Source organism: Lygodium microphyllum, chromosome 3, assembly GCF_053477565.2.
Source record: "Lygodium microphyllum isolate KBCC chromosome 3, Lygodium_microphyllum_v1.1.10, whole genome shotgun sequence".
In the NCBI taxonomy this organism is placed as follows: domain Eukaryota; kingdom Viridiplantae; phylum Streptophyta; class Polypodiopsida; order Schizaeales; family Lygodiaceae; genus Lygodium; species Lygodium microphyllum.
Genome location: NC_141137.1, coordinates 48,771,918 through 48,798,238, shown reverse-complemented (window position 1 = coordinate 48,798,238; position 26,321 = coordinate 48,771,918). Strand labels below are relative to the sequence as shown.

Sequence of the window (26,321 nt, the reverse complement as noted above, 5' to 3'; positions counted from 1 at the left end):
ACTTCAGATTTATGGTGATAAGTTATTTCTACAAATTAAGTGAAAGCGAGGCTGTTTTTGAGCGGCTTCCTCAAAAGAACTATACCATTCAAACTTCCACTGTAATTCCCTTCATAAGGAAATTTTGATGCAAAAAGAAAGCATCCTTTTAGCACTCCCATCACACACTAGCTTGAGCATGCTGTTTGATATTCAGTTGAGATCCTTGTGTTCTTAATAAGGACTGAGTCCTGGCTTTCAAGGTGTTCATAGATAATTCCTTTACAATGAGCACTCAAAACACCACACTCGACCGGATACCAAACTTTCAAGAAAATGAACTAGAGATACCCAACAATCATTCTAATAATTGAGCATATAAAAGACTGGGTGAATAGTTACTCCTGTTAGGATACTAAAGTGAAAATTTAGCATCTTTACAAAAACGAGAATTACCTCGGTAAGGATATTGAAAATACATGCAGAGCAAAATTTCCACTTGGGGTGTGATAAGCCTCATGGAGGCCTCCGGACATCAGATAGAGATAATTGGACAAAAATCATGATCTTTCATAACTCCTGTACTTCTTGAATGCTTTTGATCTAATGACGAACTGATTCATGAAGGCCTCTGCAATATAGGTAATTTGTATGGCTTCAAAAAGATTAGTTGACAATAATGACAACACATATCATGGTTGATCTGTTATCTCTTTGCGTTATTTCTTTCCATATATGCCAAAACAAGAGCACCTAGAGACTTCCAGCCAAGGTTTAAGTGAGAAGCTTGGCCTTAATTCGGACCAAGCCTACCTTAAAAGACGCTGCACTGGTCAACGCACAACCTGATTTAAATGAGATCATAAATCAACACCATGCCTTCTGCATGGGTCACAGCCTAATTTGCATGAAGCCATCACAATCACAGAATACTCCATGCAAGAACCTGAACTAAACACCTTAACTGGTTAAACAGATTACACGAGAAATGGAAAGAAGCACCAATTGATTTCAGATGTAATTGAGCATCCCGAAAATTTATGCATTTATACGTACCAAATGAGGATTTGCCCATCTGCACTTCAGTCATTTATGCCACTACTATGATTTCCACAAGCCAAATCCATCAAATGTGATAAAGCTTCCACTAGCCAAAAGAGAGACAATTCTTGGCCCTTTGAGACAGCAGTAGAGAGTTCATCTACTTGACTACTGTGCTACGTTATTAAGGGCTTTGGCTTTACAAAACATAAATTAATTGAATCATCTGACATTCACCATAAAAGATGGGGGCATGCACTTCAAAGGTTGAAGGCTACCCCTAGATCTACAAGAACCCTGGTTGCAGCCTGAGACAGACCAAGATTCAATCCTCCACTTGGATGTAAAGGCTTGCACGAGGATGCAAACCAGCATCCTTCAATGTAGTTCCAAACATATCTGGCCCATAAACCACACGAGGGAAATTCGAAACAAGCTTATAGTTCTTCACATCAAAATCAGGCAGTGAATCAACATAATCGTAAATAGATGAAATAGTTGCAGAGGAGTGAAATCTTCGCTCTCTCCGCTCTCCATTTGGAAACCGCACCAAGACCTTAGAAAATACATGATAATGTTCAACATAGAAACAAAACCGACAGTACCGTAGCAAAAAAAGCATATAATGTAGAATACCTGTGTAACTGCTGCACCCTTCTCTGGCTCAGCACCCAAAGCCATTGCCTTTTCTTGCCTTCGCCGTTGTATTGCAGCTTCTTTTTCTGCTGCTACCTGAGCAGCTCGAGCAGCAGCTTCCTCCTCCTGTTTACGTTTTTGCTCAATTGCAGCTGCTTCATTTGCCAAACGTTCTGCTTCTTCCTGCCGCTGCCTCTCCCTTTCCTGCACAAATTGAAGGGCATTCTCAGTTGAAAAATTAAATGCAAAGACAACAAGTGTCGTGGTTTCAGGGGACACACGAGCACATTAAGGACCTTAATAAAATCGGAGAAGGCCAAAAATTGATCAAGAAATCACTGTATTATCATGTTTATTGCAAACTCCAATAAATAATCAACTCTTATAACAAGAAATTTTCGATGCGGGAGAACAACCTTCATTCAAGTTCAAATTTCCAAGCACTTCCATGCAGACCATACGAATTCATTTACTGTCTAGTACGAGACATGGAGCCAGAAAGGAGCCAAGTCCAATCCCAAAGCACATAACTTCTAATAGGTTTTATCACGTCATTAACATTGGCAAACAGAAACTTTTAGTAAAGGGTCTCAGCCAGTGAAGTCTTTCTCTGCCCTACAGCCATTCTTGTGATTCCTACATATATGCCACCTTGGCCACTTTGTGAATGTCTGGAGTTTGAAGAAAGGTTTTATCCAGTAAACTACACTTAATTGGCATTCTAAAGGCTCGAAACACCCTGTCTCAAGAGTTTGAAGAAAGGTTTTATCCAGTAAACTACACTTGATTGGCATTCTAAAGGCTCGAAACACCCATTTTAGAACATCCAGACAAGTTTTTGAAGATTCTGATTAGAAGCACCAAGAGCCAGAGACTTCAAAGCCATGGTCTCTTTGTCAGAAGCTGGCTATGTAGCATTTTTAAGGTACAATGAGAACGATAGGCAAATCTAACTGAAGGACAAATTAACATAGCTTTGCTAAGATACTGCCCACGGCATTTAGCACAAACAAAAAACCTTGTCAGAAACCAAAAAGGAAAGGCCAAACCTGATCAGCACGCAGAGCAGCTTGATAAGCAGCATCCTGTTCTTCACGTAAACGCCTATTCATCTGCCTCTCTTCCTCATCCATCCTAGCAGCTACTAGTACAGTGCCTTGATCTTCTATGACCTTTTGCAATGCTGTCACAAGGTCAGCACTTGACTTTGGTCCTTCCAACTGCAGAATTAGCCATACATTACATATAAGGCACCCATAAGTCACATCAATGACAATCCCACAACAACAAACATATGCTTCTCATGAAATTACAACTCACATAGAATTACTGCTTAGATAATAAATCAATCACATGGATTGTTTAATCACATGGATCATTTAGTGGAAGAACTTGAATCAGTGGATGAGAATCAACTAATTTGAATGCACACAAGAACGGTTGTCAGTTTGCATTTGCTGTCTGGCGGATCAACATTGCCATCAGCTAGGCGATGTCTACTTCTTGTGTTGGTTCTAGACCACAGTTTTTTCAGCGACAGAGCACAAGCAAGATCTGCATTTTGGTTGACAGCCAGCTATAGCAACCTGCCACATCTGCATTTTAGGTCAATAGACACCTATAGCAGCAATCATCATAATTGGCGGAGCTGCGATTTTCAGCAGGTGGCAGGCAGCAGTTCAGACAGCAGAGGGGAGACAAGGGAGAACTTTATCACAATCACATCGCAAGGGGGCATGCACAGAGACATGTGTTTTGATGCCATGCAGTGGGATAGACCTGCATTTTTTGCAATGGGAACAGTGTTTTTAAGTCCTGATAGCATATCTTGACAAGATGGACATCCCCTGTTTCCCGTCTGCAGCTTATCCTAGGTATTGACATCCACTATTTCCAAGATGCCTATGGTTATTTTGTACCCTGGACTTGTTTCATGTCCCTACCCTGGACTGATAACTTGTATTGTGCCACTAATCTAGACTCAGAGGCTTTACCATACACCTAAAAGTCACTCCCAATAACCAATCAATTTGTTACAGCCTTGAACATCCAGATTGGGCAGTTGGTCACAATGGTCATAAAGTGACCTAGTGAGAATGCACTAGGAGCACTTAAGAATTGGGGCAGCTGAGTCATATTTATAGAACTCAAGGCCTTATTGTGCATATCATTGTGTGATGACCACTCTCGGACTCTTGGCCCATAGGCCAACATGCCCATTTTGCTCTATGGCTGGGAGGTGAGTCTAATGTCCATTGCCTTTATTTTTTTTGTTGGGAATATAGCTTGTGTCGTGTCTCATGTGCAAGTTGGATTCTAGGGGGTCATTTCACAACCCCATCTTGTTAGAAGTGGTGCAGCAATGGATGCATAGACAAGTGCTGAAATAAACTGCTGAACACAAGATGAGAGAGAAAACAGAAGAATACTACAAAAGAGAACCCAGAGATGTGCTCAAGAAATGGAATCCATATACCAAACACGAGAATGACGCGTACAACAATGAGTCACCGGCTGCATAGGCACCAGCACTGGCTCCTCTCTCCAACAGGAAGACCACCAAAAGAATAATGATATGTTGGCCTGTTGGAACTCAGCTGGGGATGTGCAATAGTTTGAGGAGTGAGAGTGACAGCAAGAGAGCGAGAGAAAGAGTGAATGTGTGTGTGTGTGTGAAAGTACGATTAGATTTGAGTGTACCAACAAATGTTGTTGGTACACAAAGAATAAAATGTATTTATACCTGGGGCACGTAAGGGTGCATTCACATGTACAACTAAATAATGTGCATGTACTATACATTGAGGTGAAAATGGGCCTTTATCCCAACAACCTTCCACTTAAAGGTCCGAAGTGAACCTCTAACCAACTCCCACTAGTCATATGCAATGCTCATGTTGAGCTTTGCTTAGACTTTTAGTGAGAACATCTGCAAGGTTGTCCTGTGTTTTGATATGGGTCAATGCGATTAGACGATCTTCTCGAATCTCTCTGATAAAGTGATATCGCACATCTATATGCTTTGTGCATGAATGATACATGGCATTCTTAGCCAGATGCGCTATCACATCCCAAAACTACAGTACCCATAGACATGCCGAGATCCTTTGCAAGTCTGCTCAACCAGATAGCTTCCTTAGAAGCTACAGTAGAGCTGATATGTATTCAGCTTCAGTAGTATTAGTACGACAATGTTCTGCAACCTGGAACACCTAGAAACGGCCCCACCAGCAACTAAAAAGACATACTGGTTGGTGGACCTACGACTGTCCAAGTCACCTGCCATGTTTGCATCACAATAATCCTCCAAACTAAGTGCACCTTGCCCATAGCAAATACACTTTCTTTGTGTACCCTTTAGGTATCGAAGAATACACTTGACAGCCTCCCAATGTGTTTTGCTAGGATTTGACATAAACCTGCTAACAACTCCCACTGCATGAGCAATGCCTGGACGAGTAGCAACCATAGCATACATAAGAGAGCCACAAGCTGATGCATAAGGAACTCCCTTCATAGCATGTGCTTCCACATCATCTTTTGGGCTGTTGGCTTTACTAAGCTTAAGATAAGGAGGAGGTAAGGGTACCCCAAAAGGCTTGGCTTCAGCCATGTTAAATCTGTCCAGTGGCTTTTCAATGTACTTTTCTTGAGATAAAAACAGCAATTTCTGCATTCTATCTCTGCAAATCCTCATGCCCAAAATATGCTCTACATTCCCTAAATCTTTCATGGAAAAGCTGATTTCAGCTGATTTTTGAGAGCATCCAAGCTAATCTTTCTTTTCCCAGCTAGCAACATATCACCCACATACAAAACAAGTATGATGGGACTGCCATCTATATCCTTTTTCATGTACAAACAATGATCTGCATGGCTGCATGTAAACCCATGAGATAGCATAAAAGTGTCAAACTTTTTGTACCACTGTCGTGGTGCTTGCTTCAACCCATATAGGCTGCGTTTTAGTTTACACACCATCTGCTCTTTTCTAGGAACTACAAAGCCCTTGGGCTGTGTCATGTAAATTTCCTCATCAATGTCACCATGAATGAAAGTTGTTTTTACATCCATTTGGTGCAGCTCTAAGTCCAAGACAGCAGTGAGAGCAAAAAGCACACATAGAGTGGTCATCTTCACAACAAGTGAGAAGACCTCTTAGAAGTCAATCCCTTCCTTCTGTGCATACCCTTTAGCAACCAATCTTGCCTTGTACTTGGGTTTTCCATCAACTGTCTTTACTTTGTAAAACCATTTGTTTAGAAGGGGCTTCCTTCCTTTGGGCAACAACACAAGATCCTAAGTATCATTAGCATACAAAGATTTAATCTCTTCTTGGATAGCTAGCTCCCACTTACTGCTGAATTGGCATGACTTGGCCTCTTTGTATATAGGAGGCACACCCTCATCTGTAAGCATCACATAATGCAAGGAGGGGTCAAACCTATGCAGTTGCCTTCTTATGCGTGTAGACCTGCGTACCCAATGATCAACATTTTCAAGAATTGGGTCTACATTTGGAGATATGTTATTTTTAGCCTTTACTGGCTACTGTAAGCCATTTTCAACATGTTGTTCATGCTGTACAACACCCTCATTTTCATTGCCAGCACCTGCATTTTGATAATCAGCAAGTCTATCTTGTTGTCCATGACCTCCTTGTGCTCTTATTTACTGTCCATCATCATCTGGCTCAAAAATAACATGTTGATCATCAGTTTCAGTCTGTGGTACAACACCATGAGGCTCATCATCTGAAGTAATAGGTGGCTGCAAATTCTGAAATTTGACCTTTTTCATATCTTCATTAGAGGCTAAAGTACCTTTCAGCAATTTTGCCTCATTAAGCACAACATTACAGCTATGAATAATTTTCTTGGACTGAGGTAGCCATACTCTGTAGCCAAATTCACCCTCATCACCATAGCCCATGAAAATGCCTTTGGTGGATTTTGGGTCAAGTTTGTTCCTCAACTCATCTCGAACATGCACAAAAGCATCACAACCAAATATGTGTAAATGGTCATATGAGGCCGATTTGCCAGACCAAATCTTCTCAAGAATGCCATTATATAAGGACCTGTTTGGAGAGCAGTTGCAAATGTGAACCACGGTTTTGAGTACCTCTCCCCAAAATTCATGAGGGAGATTAGCAGTGGACAGCATGCACTGCACTCTTTCACATAAAGTCCTATTATATCTTTCAGCCACCCCATTTAAAGAAGGGTTGTAAGGAGCTGTAAGCTCCCTCTTAATTCCATACAAGTCACAAAAGGACTTGAATTCAGTAGATGTGAACTCAACCCCATTATCAGTTCTCAAGCATTTCAGCTTTCTGCATGTCTAAGTGGTCACAAATGCATGAAAAGTTTTAAAAACAACAAACACTTCACTTTTCTTTTTCAACAGGTATACCCAAATCCTTTTGGAACAATCATCAATAAAGGAGACAAATATGCAGCACCACCCAACAATTTCACGGACATACTACATACATCAGAATGCACTAAGTCCAAGACATTGAACTTACAAGAGACACCAGAGTAAAAGGAATTTTTTATTTGCTTTCCAAATTGACACTCATTACAAAAGTCAAGTCTAGAGCCTTTTCCATCAACCCTCTTCAGAGAGGTAAGGACATCAAGTCCTTTCTGGCTCATATGGCCTAATCTCTTATGCCATAACTCCATGTGACTGCCAATTTGAGCAACTGCAAGAAACTTGCCATTCAAAGCTTTACAATGCAAACAATACAAAGTGCCCTTCTTGGTTCCTTTTGCAATCAGCATGGAACTAATGGAAAATGGCAGCCAGCTATGGAGAGAGAGAGCAGAGACAATGACAACAAGAGAGTGACCTGAAGCAAAAAAAGAAGAGTGTACTTGCTAAACTGAAAGATAGAGTGAAAGTACAACTTATGTTTAGGTCAAGGGTTGACCTAACCAGTCTTCCACCAACTAACTAGAGTTAGGTTTATTTTACTCTAGAGCCTAGTGTCACTACTTTAAGTTTCTAAGACACAAGGTGTACACACCTTATATTGATACTTTAATAAGTGTCCACACCACACAAATTACATTGGGCACTGCCCATAGAATCGGCAAATTCTAACAGCCCCCTGCAATGCCAATGTGATGAAGTACAAGGATTATCAATCACCAAAGGGTAACAAGTTTAAGGACTTTCGAAAAGCCTCAAACTTCTCGCGTGGTAGTGCCTTGGTAAAAATGTCTACAACATTTTTCTGTATAGGTACATACATCAAGCTGATCTCTCCTGCATAGCATCTCTCTCTGACATAATGGTAATGCACCTCTATGTGTTTCGTGCAAGCATGAAAGACAAGATTTCGTGCTACTGCAATAGTACTCTAACTATCAAAAAGAATGGGTGTAGGACCCTCCAATGGTAAATGTAGATCAATCAACAATTTGCGCAACCATACACATTCCACTGTTGCCATGAAGGCTGCCCTATACTCAACCTCACAAGAGGAGGTAGCCACTGTAGGCTGTTTCTTGCTTAGCCATGAAATGCATGAACGGTCTAGAAAGAAACACTGTCCACTAGTAAACTGCCTAGTGTCTACATCACCAACCCAATCTGAATCACTATAAGCCTGTAAGTGCAAGTCTCCCTCCCTAGGAAATAATAATGCATGTGACTAAGTACCTTGCAAATATCTGAAGATCTGCTTAACAGCTTGCCAATGTATGGCCCGTGGGCTATGCATATACTTGCTCACCTAAGATACTGCATATTGAATATCAGGGCGTGTGCTGCAAAGATAAATAAGACAACCAACAGCCTGGCTGTAAATTGCAACATCAAACATTTATTCACCATCATGCACAAACAACTTTAAGCTTGGCTCCATACGAGTGCACATAGGTTTGCAATATTGCATACTAAACCTATGTAACAGCTTATCCACATATTGTGACTGTGACATGATGATACCATTCTGATTTTGAGTGAACTGAATCCCCGAATAATGTGTAGGCAGCCCATATCTGACATAGCAAATGTATGTTTTAATTCAGCCTTAAAATCTGCAATTTTTTCTTCTGTAGGTTCAGTGAGCAACATGTCATCTACATAAAGAATGATAATCAGCAAGTCCTCCCCCCCTCATTCTTAATGTATAGAGTAGGAGCAGTTGGACTATTTTTGAACCCTTTGCTAGCCAAATAAGTATCAATTTTGGAGTACCATGCATGAAGAGCCTATTTGAGACCATAAAGAGCTTTATGCAGCTTGCATACCATGTGCTCTTTTCCTTTAACCACAAACCCTAGAGGTTGTGACACATAAACATCCTCATGCAAATCCCCATTCAAGAATGTTGTCATAATATCCAACTAATGTACTTTCCAGCCATAATTTGCAACCATAGCAACCACACATCTCACCATACTCATACGGGATGTAGAAGCAAAAGTTTCTTCATAATCTATGCCCTTCTTTTGTACATAGCCTTTTGCTACCAACCATGCTTTATACCTATCAATTGTACCATCAGCCTTGCGTTTGAGTTTAAAAACCTATTTTGTGCCAATGGCCTTCTTGCCAGGTGGTAAATCCATAAGATTTCATCTAGAGTTAGTGGCAATAGAGTCCAACTCATCTTGCATTGGCTTGCATCCAATGTACATCTTGTTGAGCTTCATCCAAGGAAGTAAGCTCATCATCATCCAATAGTAAGCTCATAAACACATGCCCATCACAATCATCTACTTCCGTAAAATCAATCAAATGTGCCCCCCCTGCATCATTTGTTGCACTTCTGGCAGCCCTTCTAATGCGTTGAGGTTTAGGAGCATCCATTTTACTCTCTTGGAGAGTCTGTAATAGCCATCTTGGGACTGTTTTGGCTGCATTTACAGCAGCCCTTTCATGCTGTATTGCTTCTTCCACTACATGTGGCAAACCATCATCGATACCCTACTGTTCGGGAGCATATGGTACAGCAACAGCTTATTGTATTAAGTCTGTCCTCCCATTTACAGTAGGCACAGACTCCAAAGTAAGTGGCAAAAGACCCTCAAAGACATCACCAATGTCATGGATGGCTGGCATTCGAAACTGATCATGTGAAAATGCAGCATTTTCAGCAAATACGACATCCCTACTGACAAAGACTTTCTTCGTGCGTGGGTCATACAAGTGATAGCCCTTGCTCTCTGAACTGTAGCAAATAAATATGCATTTTACAGCCTTATCATCAAGCTTCCCATGAAGCTCTTTCAGAACATGTGCATAGGCTATGCAACCAAACACCCGAAAGTAGTCTACTTTGGGTTTCTTGCCATGCCAAGCTTCGAACAGTATGATCGTCTTCAATGTCTTAGTGGGTACCCAATTCAATACATGATTTGCACACTAAAGGCCTTCTAGCCAAAATTTATGAGGTAGCCCCTTACTTTTTAGCATACAACGAGTCATCTCCATAAGAGTCCAATTCTTCCTTTTAGCAACACCATTTTGCTAAGGAGTCATTCTAACAGTGGCTTGATACGTAATGCCATGATCAAGCAAATATGTCTCAAAAGCATGAGACATGTACTCCCCCCTCTATCTGTGCGAAGTGTCTGCACTTTTAAGTTAGTTTCAACTTCAAGCTTTGCAACAAGATGTTTGAAATGCATGAACACATCGGATTTTGCCTTCAGCCCATACACCCATGTATACCGAGAGTAGTCATCAATAAATGTAACAAAGTACTGATGACCTCCAACTGCACGTGTGCTCATGGGACCACAAACATCAGAGTAAATAAGCTGCATTTTTCGGACAACACGCACTGCACCATCCTTTTTTAAGGCAAACCTATGCATCTTGCCCAAAATACATCCCTCACATGCATGAGGAGGTGGAGTCTCCACTAGAGGCAATGTATCTACCATATGACACCTCTGAAGGGTCATCAAACTCCCAAGGCTCATGTGTACATAGCAGGCATGCCATAGCTCCGCATTTTGCATAGCGAACGAAAGAGTAGTGACTGCTAAAGCATCATGAGATTGTCTGTCATATGTATCCAACAAAAATAGACCCTTATGCAAGGTGTGTGCCAAACAGCCCTAAGTGCATAATCCATCTCTCTGTCTCTAACAATGCATTTGTCATCCTCAAAGATAACCTGAAAGCCATGCTTATTAAAAGCAGAGATAGACAACAAGTTCTTTGTAATGCCAAGTACAAACAAGATATCTAGAAGCATGAAATCACAACCATCTACAACAGTAATAGTGATTGTCCCAATGCCACATACATCATAACTGTTGATGTCCACACATGTAACACGCTTCCCAACAGGGGCAGAATGCAGAGGTAAACAAACACTTCCTAGAAGTGATATGCTTTGACGGCCCACTGTCAAAATACCATGTTTGCTACATTTCAGCAGCATTAAATGGTGAATCGGCCATTGAAGAATCATATCTGCATGTGAGAAATGCATAGTCCTCCTCTACAAAAGTACCATCATCAGTAGATTTGTTGGCTGATGTTTCTTGGACAACCAAACTGGAGTTTTTCTTCTTCTCTTTGGCCAATCTCTTTCTACATTCATCAATATAGTGACCGGACTTCTTGCAATAATGGCATTTCCTTTCTTTTTAGTCTTTTTTGTATCTTAAACAACCTTATTTTATGGTTGTCCAGCATCACCCTTTTGCTAAGTTTTTACATTTTGCTTGACTTTTCCTTTGCCTTTGAACTTGGAAAGGATAGCCACATCACCCGAACGCAATGCCACATTCTTTGAAGTCTATTCCTCTTGTAGCAAGAGGCATTCCAACTCCACAAATGTAAGGGGCCAACTCTCTGCGGAGATAGGATATCCTCGCCTCATTGCGTGCTACAAACATACACTCAAGTACATCCCATGCTAATTTTGAGGTCTTACAAGACCGAATATGCGGAGTAATTACCCTTTTTCACTAACAAGGCAATCAAAGAAAGTGTCTGTGCATCTTTTAAGTCTCATTTCCTCTAATCCTTGGTAGGAGGGAGAGAAGGAGCAGCAGCAGTAGCAGCACCAGCACCAACAACATGTCCTTGAGCGTTACGCTGACGTGTCTGAGGTACAAGGCCTCCTGGTCACTGCAAATCACCTGTAACTTAGTCCCACAAGTCCTTCACTACAAGAAGGTTATGGACCATAAAACTCCACAGTGGGTAGTTTGAGCCATCAAGTTTGTCCTCCTGAGTGAGGATACCAAGGATGTTGCTCTGATCATTATTCCCTTGGATGTTGCTCCTAAGTGAGGATACCAAGAATGTTGCTCTGATCATTATTCCCTTGGCGTGCCATGTTGTCAATGATAGACAAAAATCTACAGCCAAATACTTCAATGCTCGAGTATAGAGTATACTCCTCAGAGTACCAAAATCACCCACGGGATTAAGAAACAAATACTAAACTGTCACTCAAATGCCAAAGTGTGCACAATGCCACCCAAATCAACACTCAGCCAATAAATTACAGCATTATACTGTTGTACCACACCCGCCTCGAAATGTGTGCCCACAAAAGTACAAAATACAACAACTTAATGCTGATTCTTAACAAAATTTACCGATTTTTTTCAAAATTCTCTACCCGATCTGATTGTAACAACAATTAAATGTTGTTGTATTGCTTGTTGCTTGCCTTGGAGTATGTGCCGGGCAAAAGCCCCAAACTTCTTTCTAAAAATTCAAAGAAATTGAAGAAATTTATACCTTACAGCTAGAATTTCTGTAGAAATGTCGCCTTGGGATGCGTGTCAACAATGAATAGCAACTGAAAACTGCCTCATGATGCGTACCTGATCCAAAAAAACTGAAAAGCCCCAAATTTTTGGTGGGAATGTCCAAGAAATTGAGAAATTTCTTCGAATTGGTTATCAATTCGAACTCCGAGAGCAAAAATTAGCAAAAGCCCCAAATTTTTGGGCAGCACGAGCTGAGATTCAAGAAGAGATGGCTGAAATAGACTAAAAATTCCAGAAATTTGTAGAGCTGAGAAAATGGCGGGCAGAGCTGAAAACAGCAGCAACTCTTCCAAAACAGCAGCTCCTTGGGCTGTGTGCAGGGCTGCGTGTGGGACTGCACGTTGGCCTGCGTGCAGGGCTGCGCGCAGGCTGAAAACAGCAGATCTAGAGCAGATGGCTGAGCTGGACAGATCTGGAGCAAATGGACAGATTTGGAGTAAACAAGAGACGGCTCAACTACAGCTCCTCCTCCACTTCAGCAGCACCTTACAGCAGCTGAAAACTCTTCCTCAAGCTGAGAACCAAGCTGGCAGCAGTAGGACCTTGGGCAAGATGGCACCGATTAACGAACGGAATCCGCGCGTACGAGCTGCTTTGAAACAAAACGTTAGAAAATGGCAGCCAGCTATGGAGAGAGAGAAGAGACAATGACAGCAAGAGAGTGAGCTGAAGCAAAAAGAAAAGAGTGTACTTGCTAGAATGAAAGATAGAGTGAAAGTACAACTTATGTTTAGGTCAAGGGTTGACCTAACCAGCCTTCCACCAACTTACTAGAGTTAGGTTTATTTTACTCTAGAGCCTAATGTCACTACTTTAAGTTTCTAAGACACTAGATGTACACACCTTACATTGACACTTTAATAAGTGTCCACACCACACAAATTACATTGGGAGCAGCCCATAGAATTGGCAACTTTTAACAGTAACCCTTTTTCACTTTCCACAAACCACCACCAAACAGTGTAGTGTAACCATGCAAGTCAGGCTGACCAACAGATAGTAAACTCTTTTTAATGCCAGGCACATATCTAACATCTTTCAACACAAGCTCTTGCCCATTGTCTAAAGACAAGTGTACAGTGTCGATCCCATCGATGCTGCAAGCATGGTTATCTCCAAGATGCACCTTTCCATAAGCGCCATCCTAGACTAACTGTGCCTATTGATAAGCCACTCTCTCATTCATTCCTTACGGTTGATTCATTCAGTCTGTCACCTCTTCTTCCCAGTCTCTCCATTACCCTCACACCCCTTTAGGAGGACATTGTAGTTCAGTAGTTCGTGGCTATCTTCATCGTCTTCCTTGTGCTACGGCACCCTTGTTCCCTTGTATCACATTCACTCCATGATTCAGAACTTCATCATTCCATTCATCAGAGTTTCTTCTCTCTTCTCTTCTCTTCTCCATGTTTACCGAGTTCACTTTGTGTTCCTCCCCGCAAACCCTACTCTCGCTAGTATGTCATCTTTTGACACAATGGTCTTGGGAAGCGCCCGCAATCTGTGCTCTGATACCAGTTGTTGGAACTCAACTAGGGATGTGCAGCAGTTCGAGGAGTGAGAGTGACGGCAAGAGAGAGAGTGAGTGAGTGAGTGAGAGAGTGAAAGTACAATTAGATTTGAGTGTACCAACAAATATTGTCGGTACACAAAGAATAAAATGTATTTATACTTAGGGCACGTAAGGGTGTATTCACATGTACAACTAAATAATGTAAGTGGACTATACACGGAGGTGAAAACGAGCCTTTATCCCAACATGGCCAACTAACATAAAATGACACAAATGCCACACAAAAATCACTAAAATAATGCCTAAATAAAAGGTATTGTTTCTAGCCCTAATAGGCATGCACAAACTCATACATGAGCTGACAAACCTGCTAACACTCTCTCTCAAATCATGGAGGATCTAATACAATGACAAAGGCTAATCATAGTCCATACAACAAAGAACCACCAAAGTAGAACCATGGATACCCAAGCAGTGGGTAATCAAGTCACCATCAAGGTGCCTCGAAGAGAACCTGATATCGATGTCAATTGTTGAAGCTCCTGAAACTAGAGAAGAGTCATAGCAAATATATGTGTCCATCAACAATGTCACATAATAGCATACAAGACCACTCTGTCAAAAATACTGCTAAACATATGTGACCACGGATTCCCCACCATTGGCCAAGACTACCAAAGTGTCCCCTCATGTGAGCTCACACTAGGAGCCAATCCTCCTTACTGTCAAATAACAGCCCATTATGAACCCGGATGTCAATCCCACCGCCAGGATTTGAACCTCCTGACTTCGTTCGATGCGTCAAGGACATCCATCTCTAGAGCAGAGGAAGGAGCACTCAAGCTCTTCCCTCGGTCTGAAGAAGTGGACCCCTTCCATGCATTGGACTTCTCCATGGCAAAAGGGTCGGAGTCGAAGTTTGAGAAAAGAGGATGACTCATCGAAGGAGTCCGCATCTCGCTTCTTCTCCTCCTCCTCCTTCTGTGAGGCTCCTTACTCCTTGCAATCCTTTCGCAAGTGTCCCTTCTTACCATAGTGATAACACTGGGCCTTCAACGACTTCCTCCTGACACCCCTCTCGAAAGCTGTAAAGGCCTCACTAGAACCTCCATAATGAGATGGAAGTCTCCCTTGTAAACGCAAAGATGCCTCGTGCTCAAGCAACATCAAGGACATGTGTAAAGCTTACAAGTGTAGAGGATATCCGCACTCGCAAAGCATTGGCTACTCCATCAAACTCCAAGGGGAGCTTATAGAGTATTGTTCCAACTAGATGTGCCTCTGGAAGGGAAGACTACATGTGTCAAAGCTGGTCCTATACCTATGTAGCATGGAGTAAAAAAGACTGAATGGTATACTTCGGCTCAAACTTCATCTACTGAAGCTCTCCATAAAAAGTCACAACACACATGGTGGAAGGATCCTCATACAACATTTGAAGCTTCGACCATATTTTTGGGAATGTCTTGTAAGAGGTAACTACCAATACAACTTCTTTAGAAATACACCGAAATAGAGCATAATACGCACGTACATTGTCCGAATCCCATATAAACACAACTTCCTCATGGTTGTCCTCGTTAAAATCTTCAAGAAGAGAAAAAGGACGTTGAGGCCGAGGAATAGCTCCACATACAATGTACCAAATCTACTTAAACACAAACTAGGCTTTCATCACACCACTCCATATAAAATAGTCAATTACAACAAAGACTGCACAAAATGAGAGTTCACATGCAATGTAGCCAAAAATCTGATCAAAAAAGAAGGGAAACTTCTACAAAATGAAGAAAGACCAGTCAAATAATGCCAAAAACAGCAAAAACGGCCTGTACAAACAATCGCCCAACTACGGTTAGGGGCAAAAAAACAAAAACACACATTGGTTGAGCATTGAATGCAGCAAACTGACGATTGCAGGTTGGAATCGAGGTGCAAGCTGAAAACGCAGGAAACAGCTGAGTAAACACAGGCTGAAAACCACCAGCAGTAGATCGCTGCATTATTGCAATCTAATATCATATCATAAGTGCTGCAGTAATGACAACATAGACAAGTGCTGAAATTAACTACTAAACACAAGACACGAGAGAAAGAAAAGAAAAGAATACTGTAAAAGAAGACAACTCAAAAGATGTGCACAAGAATAGCTGCGTGGACAACGGCACTGGCTCCTCTCTCCAATAGGAAGACCACATGAAGAATGATGATGACTGAATTGGAAGAGGAGCAGTAGGCCTAAAATGGCAGCTGGTAAATGCTGGCTGACTGGCATAAAATGCTATAAATGCTACACAAAAATGACTAAAAAATGCCTAAATAAAAGACAATGTGCCCAACGTTGATAGGCATGCACAAACTCACACATGAGCTGACAAACCTGCTAACACATCTCACTCAGTGTTCATTCCCACGGCATGTGCTTTAGTACTTGGGAGGCTAGTTACATCACATAAGTTTGGGATTCCCAACCAAAGCTATCATAGATATAGATGGATTCATACACGTGGGCATAGGCATCAAGATTAGCAATGTGGGAAAGCCCATTTCAAATGAGGGTGCTTAGGGTGGGCCCATTTAGCTCTATGGTTAGGAGGTGAGTCTAACGTCCATTGCCTTTATGTTTTTCATCGTGGGCATGGCTTGTGTCATGTCTCTTGTGTAAGTTGGATCCTAGGGGATCATTTCACAACCCCATCTCACTCGGTCTTTATTCCCACAGCATGAGATTCAATATATGGGAGGCTAATTACATCAAACAAGTTTGGGATTTCCAACTAGAGCTATCATAGATAGATAGATTCAAGAATATGGGTATCAAGATTTCCAAGGTGGGAAAGCCTGTTTCAAATGTGGGTAATTATTGCATATATATATATATATATATATATATATTCCTGCCTTGACTCTTCAGACTAGTTGTTGCTACAAATTATTGACCAATCATTACTTTTTGCATGTCGAAACTTGATATTTCTTGTCACTATGTGGCATTGTGATGCTTTATAAGCTCAAGTTAATGAAAATCCAAGTTTCAAGGTTGAGTTGTACTGGTTGTGTGACTCTCCAATATGAAATGTGTGCAATGTTTTATTTTCTTAGTTCTTTTACCATGAAGTTAGGTCATGTATGGTTCAGCCCTAGGGGTTGAATTATAGTATATTCCAAAATTTCCTAGAGTTTCAAAAACGGCGAAACAGAAACACATTTTGGAGTCACAAAATGGAGTTTCGGCCCGAGGCCGAAACGGCAAAATAGGAAAATGGATTTTATGTCTATTTCTAGGAATATCTCTATATTACACACATATATAAAGGGGTAATACCATTCTTAACACAAAAATACTTGAATTCTTCAACAATATAGAGTATACATGTGACATCAAAAGAGATTTGACGAGTATGCATGATTCTATCAAAGTTTGTAAAATCACAATCCATGAGTTTTAAAAACATGGAAGATTTAGGATTTAGAACTCAATATATAAGACTTCAATATATAATGAGCAATGATGTCCAGAATGAATAGTTACAGACTCATATTTTCATTTTATGTCATGTAGACTCAAAAAGGAGAGTGCATATTAAACAATGACACGAAAAATAAATGCATGCAACATCATTCAAATGCCAAATGATCCATGAACATGATCAATAAGTCTACGAAGTACAACGTAGAAGGTATTGCCAAAATGATTGTGATCTTGATTCTTAGATCTATCTAGTATGAATCATGATGCATCCACTATCATCTATGATCTAAAGAGTCACTCCGCATCATCTAACTTTGAGAGAATACAACTGCAAATCTGAGGGAAAAGAGCTTCAAGTAGTGAGGATAGAAAAGGAAAAGGATTAGGCAATGCAAGGATGAGGGATATAGGGATTAGGGCTGTAGACAGCAATAGATCGCAAGGAGGGAAGCAAACAACAGCAACAACTAATGAGAGTGAGTAGTAGTAAAAGAGGATGGAGAGTAGAGAAAAACAAGTGCAAACTACACGCAAGGTAGCAAAGTGAGAAATGTATCAGCTATGGAGGAGAGAGAAACAAGAGTGACAATGAGTGAGCTGAAGCAAGAGAGTAGAGTGTACTTACTGAACTAAAAGATAAGAATGAAAGTACAACACAAGTTTAGGTCATAGGTCAACCTCACCAGCCTTCCACTAACTAACTAGAGTTGGGCTAACTTACTCTAGTCCCTAGTGTCACTACTTTAATGTCGAAGGACACTAGGTACGCACACACTACACGGACACTTCTTAAAGTGTCCATACCGCACAAATTACATGGCCATTGCCCATGTGACTGAGTACCTTGCAAATATTTGAAGATCCGCTTAACAGTTTGCCAATGTATGGGCTGTGGGTTGTGCATATAACTGCTCACCTGAGATACTGCATACTTAATATCAAGGCATGTGTTGCAAAGATAAATAAGATAGCCAACAGCCTAGCTGTGAATTGCAACATCATACATCTCTTTACCATCATGCAAAGACAGCTTTAAGCTTGGCTTCATGGGAGTGCACATAGATTTGCAATCTTGCATGTTAAACCTATGTAAAAGCTTGTCCACATACTGTGACTATGATATGATGATACCATGCTAACTTTGTTGGGTGAACTAAATCCCCAAATAGTAGTGTAGGCAGCCCATATCTAACATACCAAATGCATGTTTCAATTCAGCCTTGAAATCTGCAATTTTATCCTCTTTAGGTCCAATGAGCAACATGTCATCCACATAAAGAATGATAATCAGCAAGTCCCTCCACTCATTTTTAATGTATAGAGTAGGAGCAATTGGACTATTCTTGAACCCTTAGCTAGCCAAATAAGCATCAATTTTAGAGTATCATGCACAACAAGCCTATTTGAGACCATAAAGAGCCTTATGCAACTTGCAAACCATGTGCTCTTTTCCCTTAATCACAAACCCTATAGGTTGTGATTGTGAGTGTGCAATGGAAGAAGGAACTCATACACAAAGAAAGAGAGAGAGAGTATCTGCAAGAGAAGAAGAAAAGAAACTTGCACTCAACAAGGAACAAATGCTAAATACAGAAGGATTGATCAATCCCTCCATACAGCTCACAGCGTCAGTGAGGGCACCAAATCAAGTTGATGATGATGTTGGGAATAAAGGCTCACCGTACCTTTTACGGTATTCGAGTGTGCACGCACCCTTACACTTGTACTTTATATATTATCAAAAACCTAAATTGGTACATTTTTTATGGTACCTACACATTGAGTGTCGTGCTCTCACTCTCTACTCTAAACTCTGCACTCACCCCCTCTCTCACTATGCATATCTCACATGTACTCTATCTCAATCCTCATGCACACTCGACTACAAACTGGTATCAAAGCACGAGGAGTGCACGCTTCTCAAAGTTGGACAGGCATAGGCTGGTCAGGCGACCTCAAGCATGAGGTGTTAACAGCAATCGTCAGTGTTCAACAAGCATAGGTCAGAGTCAGCAATCGACGTGAGTAGGCGACTGCCTAATGGAGGCAGTTGGCGGACTAGTGGGCATAGATCTAATAGTCGACAGACGCAGCAAGCAAATGACCAAGTGGCATGTGACAAGGCAAAAGACAAGTAAGAAGTGCCGTTAGGTAGATACGACGAGTGACAAGTTGCAGGCAATGGGGCAAGTCAACACAAGCAAGCAACATGCGACAAATAATCTTTAGACAATTTTTTAATTATTTCCTGCAATTTTTCCCTCTCTCATTGCAAGACGTTCGCATGCCCAAGCATAGTGTGCAATTTTGACCCAGTATTTTGGGGCTTTTTCCAGATTTGGGGACTTTGATGTAGAACATGATAATTTGACTCGGAAATTGCAAAATCAATGCACATTTTCTCGAAAAATTTGGGGCTTTTCACATTTTAGTGAAATTTTTTCACTTTTATTGAAATTTGTGCACACTAAACCCGAGAAAATTGGGGCTTTTACAGAAATTCATCAATTTGTGCAAGAATTGCCCGGTATATGCACTTGGGTACATGCATCAATGCAGTCTGGACAGATTTCCTTTTGAAAATTTGGGGCTTTTAACCAAAATTGTCAAATTTGTACCCAATAATGCTTTTGGAGCAAAACTGGCAATCAAATTTTGGGGATTTCGCATGTAATTGGTGCATTGGCCTCTAAATGTGGCTAGAATTACTTGTGGAGTGCAATAGCAAACATTCTCTATTTCTGGAAATCAATTTGCAGATCTGAAATTTCTGCAATTTCTTAGTTTTCACTCCTCGTTGGTGCTTGCAATGTACCGTGGTCATTTGTGTGACACTTGGGCTTGCATTTGTTGACTTTTGAGTCAATTTAGTGCTGCAAATTATGGCTGGAAATAGTGTCAACAGCAACCTTTTGCACATCAAAAAGCTTGAAGGTGCACACAATTTTGCAATATGGCAAAAACAGTGCTACAATGTCTTGGTGCAAAAGAAACAAGTGAAGCCCATCAAAGCGAAGGGAATAAAGCCGGCAGGTATGGAACAAGAAGAGTGGGATGATTTGGATGAGCTTGCACACTCTACCATTAAGCTCTCAATGTCAGACAACTTGCTCTATAGCATTGAGAAGCTGAATTCAACATATGCAATGTGGTAGAGACTTGAAGAATTGTATGCTCAGAAAAGTGCAGCCAGCAAGGTTTATTGGCTGAAAAAGTTAATGGACTTTCGCATGAAGGAAGGTACAACCATGTTTGTACATTTGAATGAGTTCGACTCAATTTTCAGTCAGCTGATTGCTTTGGATTTCCATATTGATGATGAGTTCAAGGCTACTTTCTTGCTATGCACTTTACCTGAAAGTTGGGATACTTTCCGGGCAGCTTTGAGTAACTCAAATGCTCAGCTGTTATATTCTAATGTGGAGAGTTCTTTGCTGATGGAAGAACTCAACACGTAAAATATTTCAGCAAACAAGTCTTCTAATGCATTGCACACTAGGGGCAAATTTCAGCAAAAGGGCAATTCTAAAAATAGAGCACGCAGCAAGACTTGTGGCAAAAATGTGAACTGACATCATTGTGGCAAGAAAGGGCACTACAAACGGGATTGTTTTTGGGGGGGAGGAAAGCAATTGGTGTACCGTTATCTCCATATGTGAAACTTAGTGGAGATGACAGCCCTATATCTGATGATGGAAAGGCTGAGATGGCCAAGATTCCTTATGCTTCAGTTGTTGGTAGCTTGATATATGCTATGGTTGCTACATGTCCTGGCATTGCATTTGCAGTGGGAGTGGTTGGCAGATACATGGCATATCCTGGCAAAAAGCATTGGGAAGCAATGAAGGGTATCATGAGATACCTTAAGGACACAAAGGATTTGTGTATCTGCTTTGGGAAGCAGAAGTCATCTATTGTTGGCTTCATGGATACAAACTATGCTAGTCATCCTAACAGCAAGAAGTCTACTTTAGGATATGTGTTAACATTTACAAGGGAAGCAATCTCTTGGATATCCAAGCTGCAAAAGTGTGTTGCATTGTCTACTACAGAGGTAGAGTATGTGGCTGCCACTAAGGCATGCAAGGAGGCTTTATAGCTTTCACGTCTGGTGAGAGAGCTTGGCATTACAGGGATTTCTACCCTCCACTGTGACATTTAGATTGCTATCATGCTAACACAGAATCCTATCTTTCATGCAAAGACAAAGCACATTGTCACAACTCTATAGAAACAGAATTTGTATCCTTTTTCATTAATTTGACTATATAATGATTTATTAAATTTGTTTCCTTTGCACTAATTAGATATAAAGAAAAGTGCATTGGAGCTGGCCACTGATGAGTGGTCACAGGTTATGGTGGACCCACGCAGTGGGTTAGAGAAAAGATAGTTCACACTTCCACCTATATGGCCAATTGGGCGCCTGTGACCAGAACTCACGCATATCAGGGTTAGACTCGCACACAGAAAGGATTGATGCCTTGAAGTGTGGGCTAGATCCGTCAGAACAAACAGTTACAATCAACAAGATGGCATGATCATGAAATGCTCGTACAATGTGCATGTGTGGGCTGAAAGCTTGAAATGCACATTTCTTTGCATAGGAAAGTCACATGAAGATTCTGATACCGTTTTTGCGATGTACACGGAAAAAGCTTTCATATGACACCCATATTGGGGGGTCCCTAAATTTTAGGAGCCTCGAATTAGCCTAAAAATGCTAGTCCTAAAAAATAGGGATGACATTCTAAAAATAGTAAATTCTGTACCCTGACTGTGCTTACTAAATTTGGTTGTTTCTATTCTTGACAGTATTCAGCCCAAAAAGTAAGGCCATAGAGAAGAGACAAGTGTCAAGACACTTGTCACACAAGTTTCCAAGTGTCCCACCACTTGTCACATCTCATGACATGTGGCTGGACACTTGTCTTGTGCTACTCCACTTTCCCCTTTTGTACTAGCTCTTCCCTCTCCTATAAATAAGAGCTCGTTTTTCTTCATTCAGCATCATTTTTCTTTGCTGTAAACTCATGTACAGCACCCACAAATAGCCAGAAACTGGCCCCATCCATCTGTCAGAAGTGGGGCAGCGGTGGAAGCATAAACATGTGCTGAAATAAACTGCTGAAACACAAGACAAAAAGAGAAAAGAAATCAACACGATACAGATGAGAACTCAGATGTATGCACGGGAAATGGAATCCATATATCTGAACACGAGACAGTCGCATACAATAGTGAGTCACTGGCTGTGTGGGCACTGGCACTGGCACTGGCTCCTCTCTCCACAGAGTCTGCAGATGGTGAAGGTGATGATACTGACTGAGGAGCACTAAGTATAAATAGGCTGAAAAAGTGGGGAGCAATAATGCTGGTTGAACAGCATTAATGCTGGCCGACTGGTGCATAAAAATGCTCCACTGGCATAAAATGCCACACCAGAAAAAACCTAAAATACCTAATAAAAATGCCCAGCCCAGATCAAGCTCAGACTCGCACATGAGCTGACAAATACTCTGCTAACACCCTCTCTCAGATCATGAGTGATCTGATACAATACAATAATACAATGAAAAGGGATCAGAAACTATGCAACATAGAACCACCAAGTAGAACCATGGATACCCAAGCAGTGGGTGATCAAGCCACCACCAAGGTGCCTCGGAGAGAACCTGATGTCGATGTCGATCGTACCAAACACCGGAAAATAGAGAAGATCATAGCATGTCTCTGTGTCCATTACCAATGTCTCGCAGTAGCATACAAGACCATCTTGTCAAAAATGCCTCTGAACATAGGTGACCATGGATTCCCCGCCTTTGGCCAGACCGCCAAAGTGTCCCCTCATGTGAGCTCCAGACGAAAGCCTCCCGCTCTCTGTCCGATAACCAACTCATCATGAACCTGGATGTCAATCCCAGCGCCAAGATTTGATTCCGCCAGACTGAAGTTGATGCGTCAGGGACGTCCCTCTCTGGAACCTGTGCACCTGTATAAAAGTATAGATGAGGTGCGACTGCCCCATCTGAACACCCGCTCACACTCCCTCTCTGGCACAAGAGAGTCGTGAGGGATGACCTCATCACCACCACTAGAAAGCAGCCGAGGAAGGGGCCACCAAGCCCTTCCCGCGATCCGAAGAAGAGGATCCCTTCCGCGCCTTGGACTTCATCTTGGTCGGAGGATCGGAGTCGGAGTCTGATAAAGGAGAGGACTCATCGGTAGAGTCAACATCCCGCTTCGTCTTCTGCTCCTTCCTGGAAGCTGCTAACTTCTTGCAGTCCTTTCGCAAATGTCCCTTCTTGCCACAGTGGTAACACTGGGCCTTCGACTTCTTCTCGTCACCCCTCTCTAAAGCTACATAAGCCTCGCCTCCATAATGTGCCGGAAGCCGCCCCTGTAATCTCAAGGATGTCTCATGCTCAAGAAGCATTGAGGTCATATGTGTAAAACTGACAGGAGTCGATGATGTCTGCACCCGCACAGCATTGGCCACTCCATCAAACTCCGGGGGGAGCTTGTAGAGGACCGTCCCGACGAGATGCGCCTCGAGAAAAGCAGATTGCATGTGCCGAAGCTGGTCCTGTACCTGCGTAACACGAAGAAGAAAAAACTGAATAGTATCTTTCGGCTCAAACTTCATCTGCTGGAGCTGGCCATAAAGTGTGACGGCCCGCATGGTGGAAGGTGCCTCGTACATCTACTGCAACTTCTGCCATACTTCAGGAGATGTCTTACAAGAGGTAACCGCCGGTAAGACCGCTTTAGAAATACACCGAAGCAACGCCGAGTAAGCACAGGCATCGTCTGAGTCCCATGTGAGCACTGCTTCCTCATGGTTGCCCTCATCAAAGTCTTCAAGAAGAGGAAAAGGACGGAGAGGTCGAGCAATAGCTCCACAGACGATGTACCATAACCGCTTCTGCACAAACCAAGCTTTCATGATAGCACTCCATGTGAGATAATCAGGTCCATGTAACTTATCATCAGTGGAAGTGCATGGAGGAGCCATATGGAAGGTAGAGAGGAAACACAGCCAAAACACAAGCACAGACTGCAGAAAATGAGAGTTCACATGCAATATAACCCAAAATCTTATCAATAGAAGACAAAATCTGCTGCAGAAAGTCAAAAAATCAGTCGAAAACTGCCAAAAACAGCAAAAACGGCCTGAATTAACAGTCACCCAGCCACGAGAGATGCGGAATCAGCAAAACGCAGGCTGTAAACTGGAGAAAAACAGGTAGAAAACTGTCGCCAGCAGCTGCAGATGAAAAACGCAGGCAGTAGAGGGTGCGTAGGCAGCAGGCCATGGCAAAACTGCAAAAAACGCAGGCTGAAAACAGCCCCAAAACAGGTCGCCTGGCTGCGACAGCAGTCACCTGATCAGCAGGGATACAAAACAGTCCTGAAATCAGCAAGAAAACACAGCAGGAGCACAGATCCTGAAATCTGATACCATGTCAGAAGTGGAGCAACGGTGGAAGCATAAACATGTGCTGAAATAAACTGCTGAAACACAAGACAAAAAGAGAAAAGAAATCAACAAGATACAGATGAGAACTCAGATGTATGCACGGGAAATGAAATCCATATATCTAAACACGAGACAGTCGCATACAACAGTGAGTCACTGGCTGCGTGGGCACTGGCACTGGCTCCTCTCTCCACAGAGTCTGCAGATGGTGAAGGTGATGATAATGACTGAGGAGGAGCGCTGAGTATAAATAGGCTGAAAAAGTGGGGAGCAATAATGTTGGTCGCACAGCATTAATGCTGGCCGACTTGTGCATAAAAATGCTCCACTGGCATAAAATGCCACACCAGAAAAAACCTAAAATACCTAATAAAAATGCCCAGCCCAGATCAAGCTCAGACTCACACATGAGCTGACAAATACTCTGCTAACACCATCCCCATCATCATCCCCCACTACTCCATTATCAAATTCCTCCATATTCCCTCTTCTATCACTGCTGTTTTATAGGACAGCAAGCCTGTAAATTCATTACAGCACCTCCTTCTCGAGCTCTTTCTTCCATTTTAGCAACAAGAAGCAAGCCCTATCCATGTACTGCTGATCAACGATGGAGAAAGGCTGATTTCCCCTCTTTCTTCTCTCATACTGTAAAGAAATCAGTTCTTATCATTGCATAATAGATAATGCATGTGTGTTTGTACATCTTTGCATGATCTTGTGAGAGTGAGAATTACTTCTCCTCACTCTCAGGTTGATTGTAACTGAGCTCTTCCCTAAGGGACTTGGGCTGAGCAGAAATACATTTCCTTCGGGGGGGGGGGTTGCCCATCTTCAACCCTCAATCTTGTCTCCATTACTTTTACATTTTCATGGCTGTAATTTTGTGAGTAATTTTCATTTTCAGCTTTAAGTGTTTATTCTCTTTTATATTAAATCTCGAAAACAAGTGAATATCATAATTGTTAAGCATACTACGTTGTTCGGAGCGTTTACACACATACAAGTGAAGTACCATTTTATCAGGGATGTACTTGATAGCAAGAGCATTGAGTAGGTCAAGGTACATACAAATGATAACCCTGCAGACCTTCTCACAAAGGGTCTTCCAACAAAGCTGTTTGCTCGTTGCCGCCAGATGATGGGGATTGGATAGTATATATGTATTTCAGCTTTGTACATACATAGACTTAGCTAATTCTTTCCTCTACCTTCAGGCACATTGCCTTTACATGGGAGGTTATTGGGAATAAAGACTCACCATGCCGTTTACGGTGTTCAGGTGTGCATACACCCTTACACTTGTACTTAATATATATTATCAAAAACCTAAAGTGGTACACTTTTGATAGTACCCACACATTGAGTGTCATGCTCCCACTCTCTACTCTAAACTCTACACTCACCCCCTCTCTCACTATGCATATCTCAGGTATATTT

The 26,321-nt window shown here is 41.8% G+C and overlaps 1 protein-coding gene across 3 annotated transcripts in view; it reads right to left on the bottom strand.

Moving 5' to 3' along the window:
• Positions 1-346: 346 nt before the first annotated feature.
• The window catches only part of LOC148038307 (UBX domain-containing protein), a 30,939-nt gene continuing 4,964 nt past the window's right edge, over positions 347-26,321 (bottom strand). For 2 of the 3 annotated variants that reach the window (XM_087670434.1, XM_087670429.1), the window contains 3 exons: positions 2,706-2,876; positions 1,657-1,860; positions 347-1,576 (listed from right to left, as the gene is read on the bottom strand). In XM_087670434.1, the coding sequence (XP_087526560.1) occupies positions 1,346-1,576; positions 1,657-1,860; positions 2,706-2,876 (606 nt within the window). In that variant the 3' untranslated portion in view covers positions 347-1,345. The remainder of the gene's footprint in view (positions 1,577-1,656; positions 1,861-2,705; positions 2,877-26,321) is intronic. The other variant, XR_015689338.1, reaches the window with a different exon arrangement.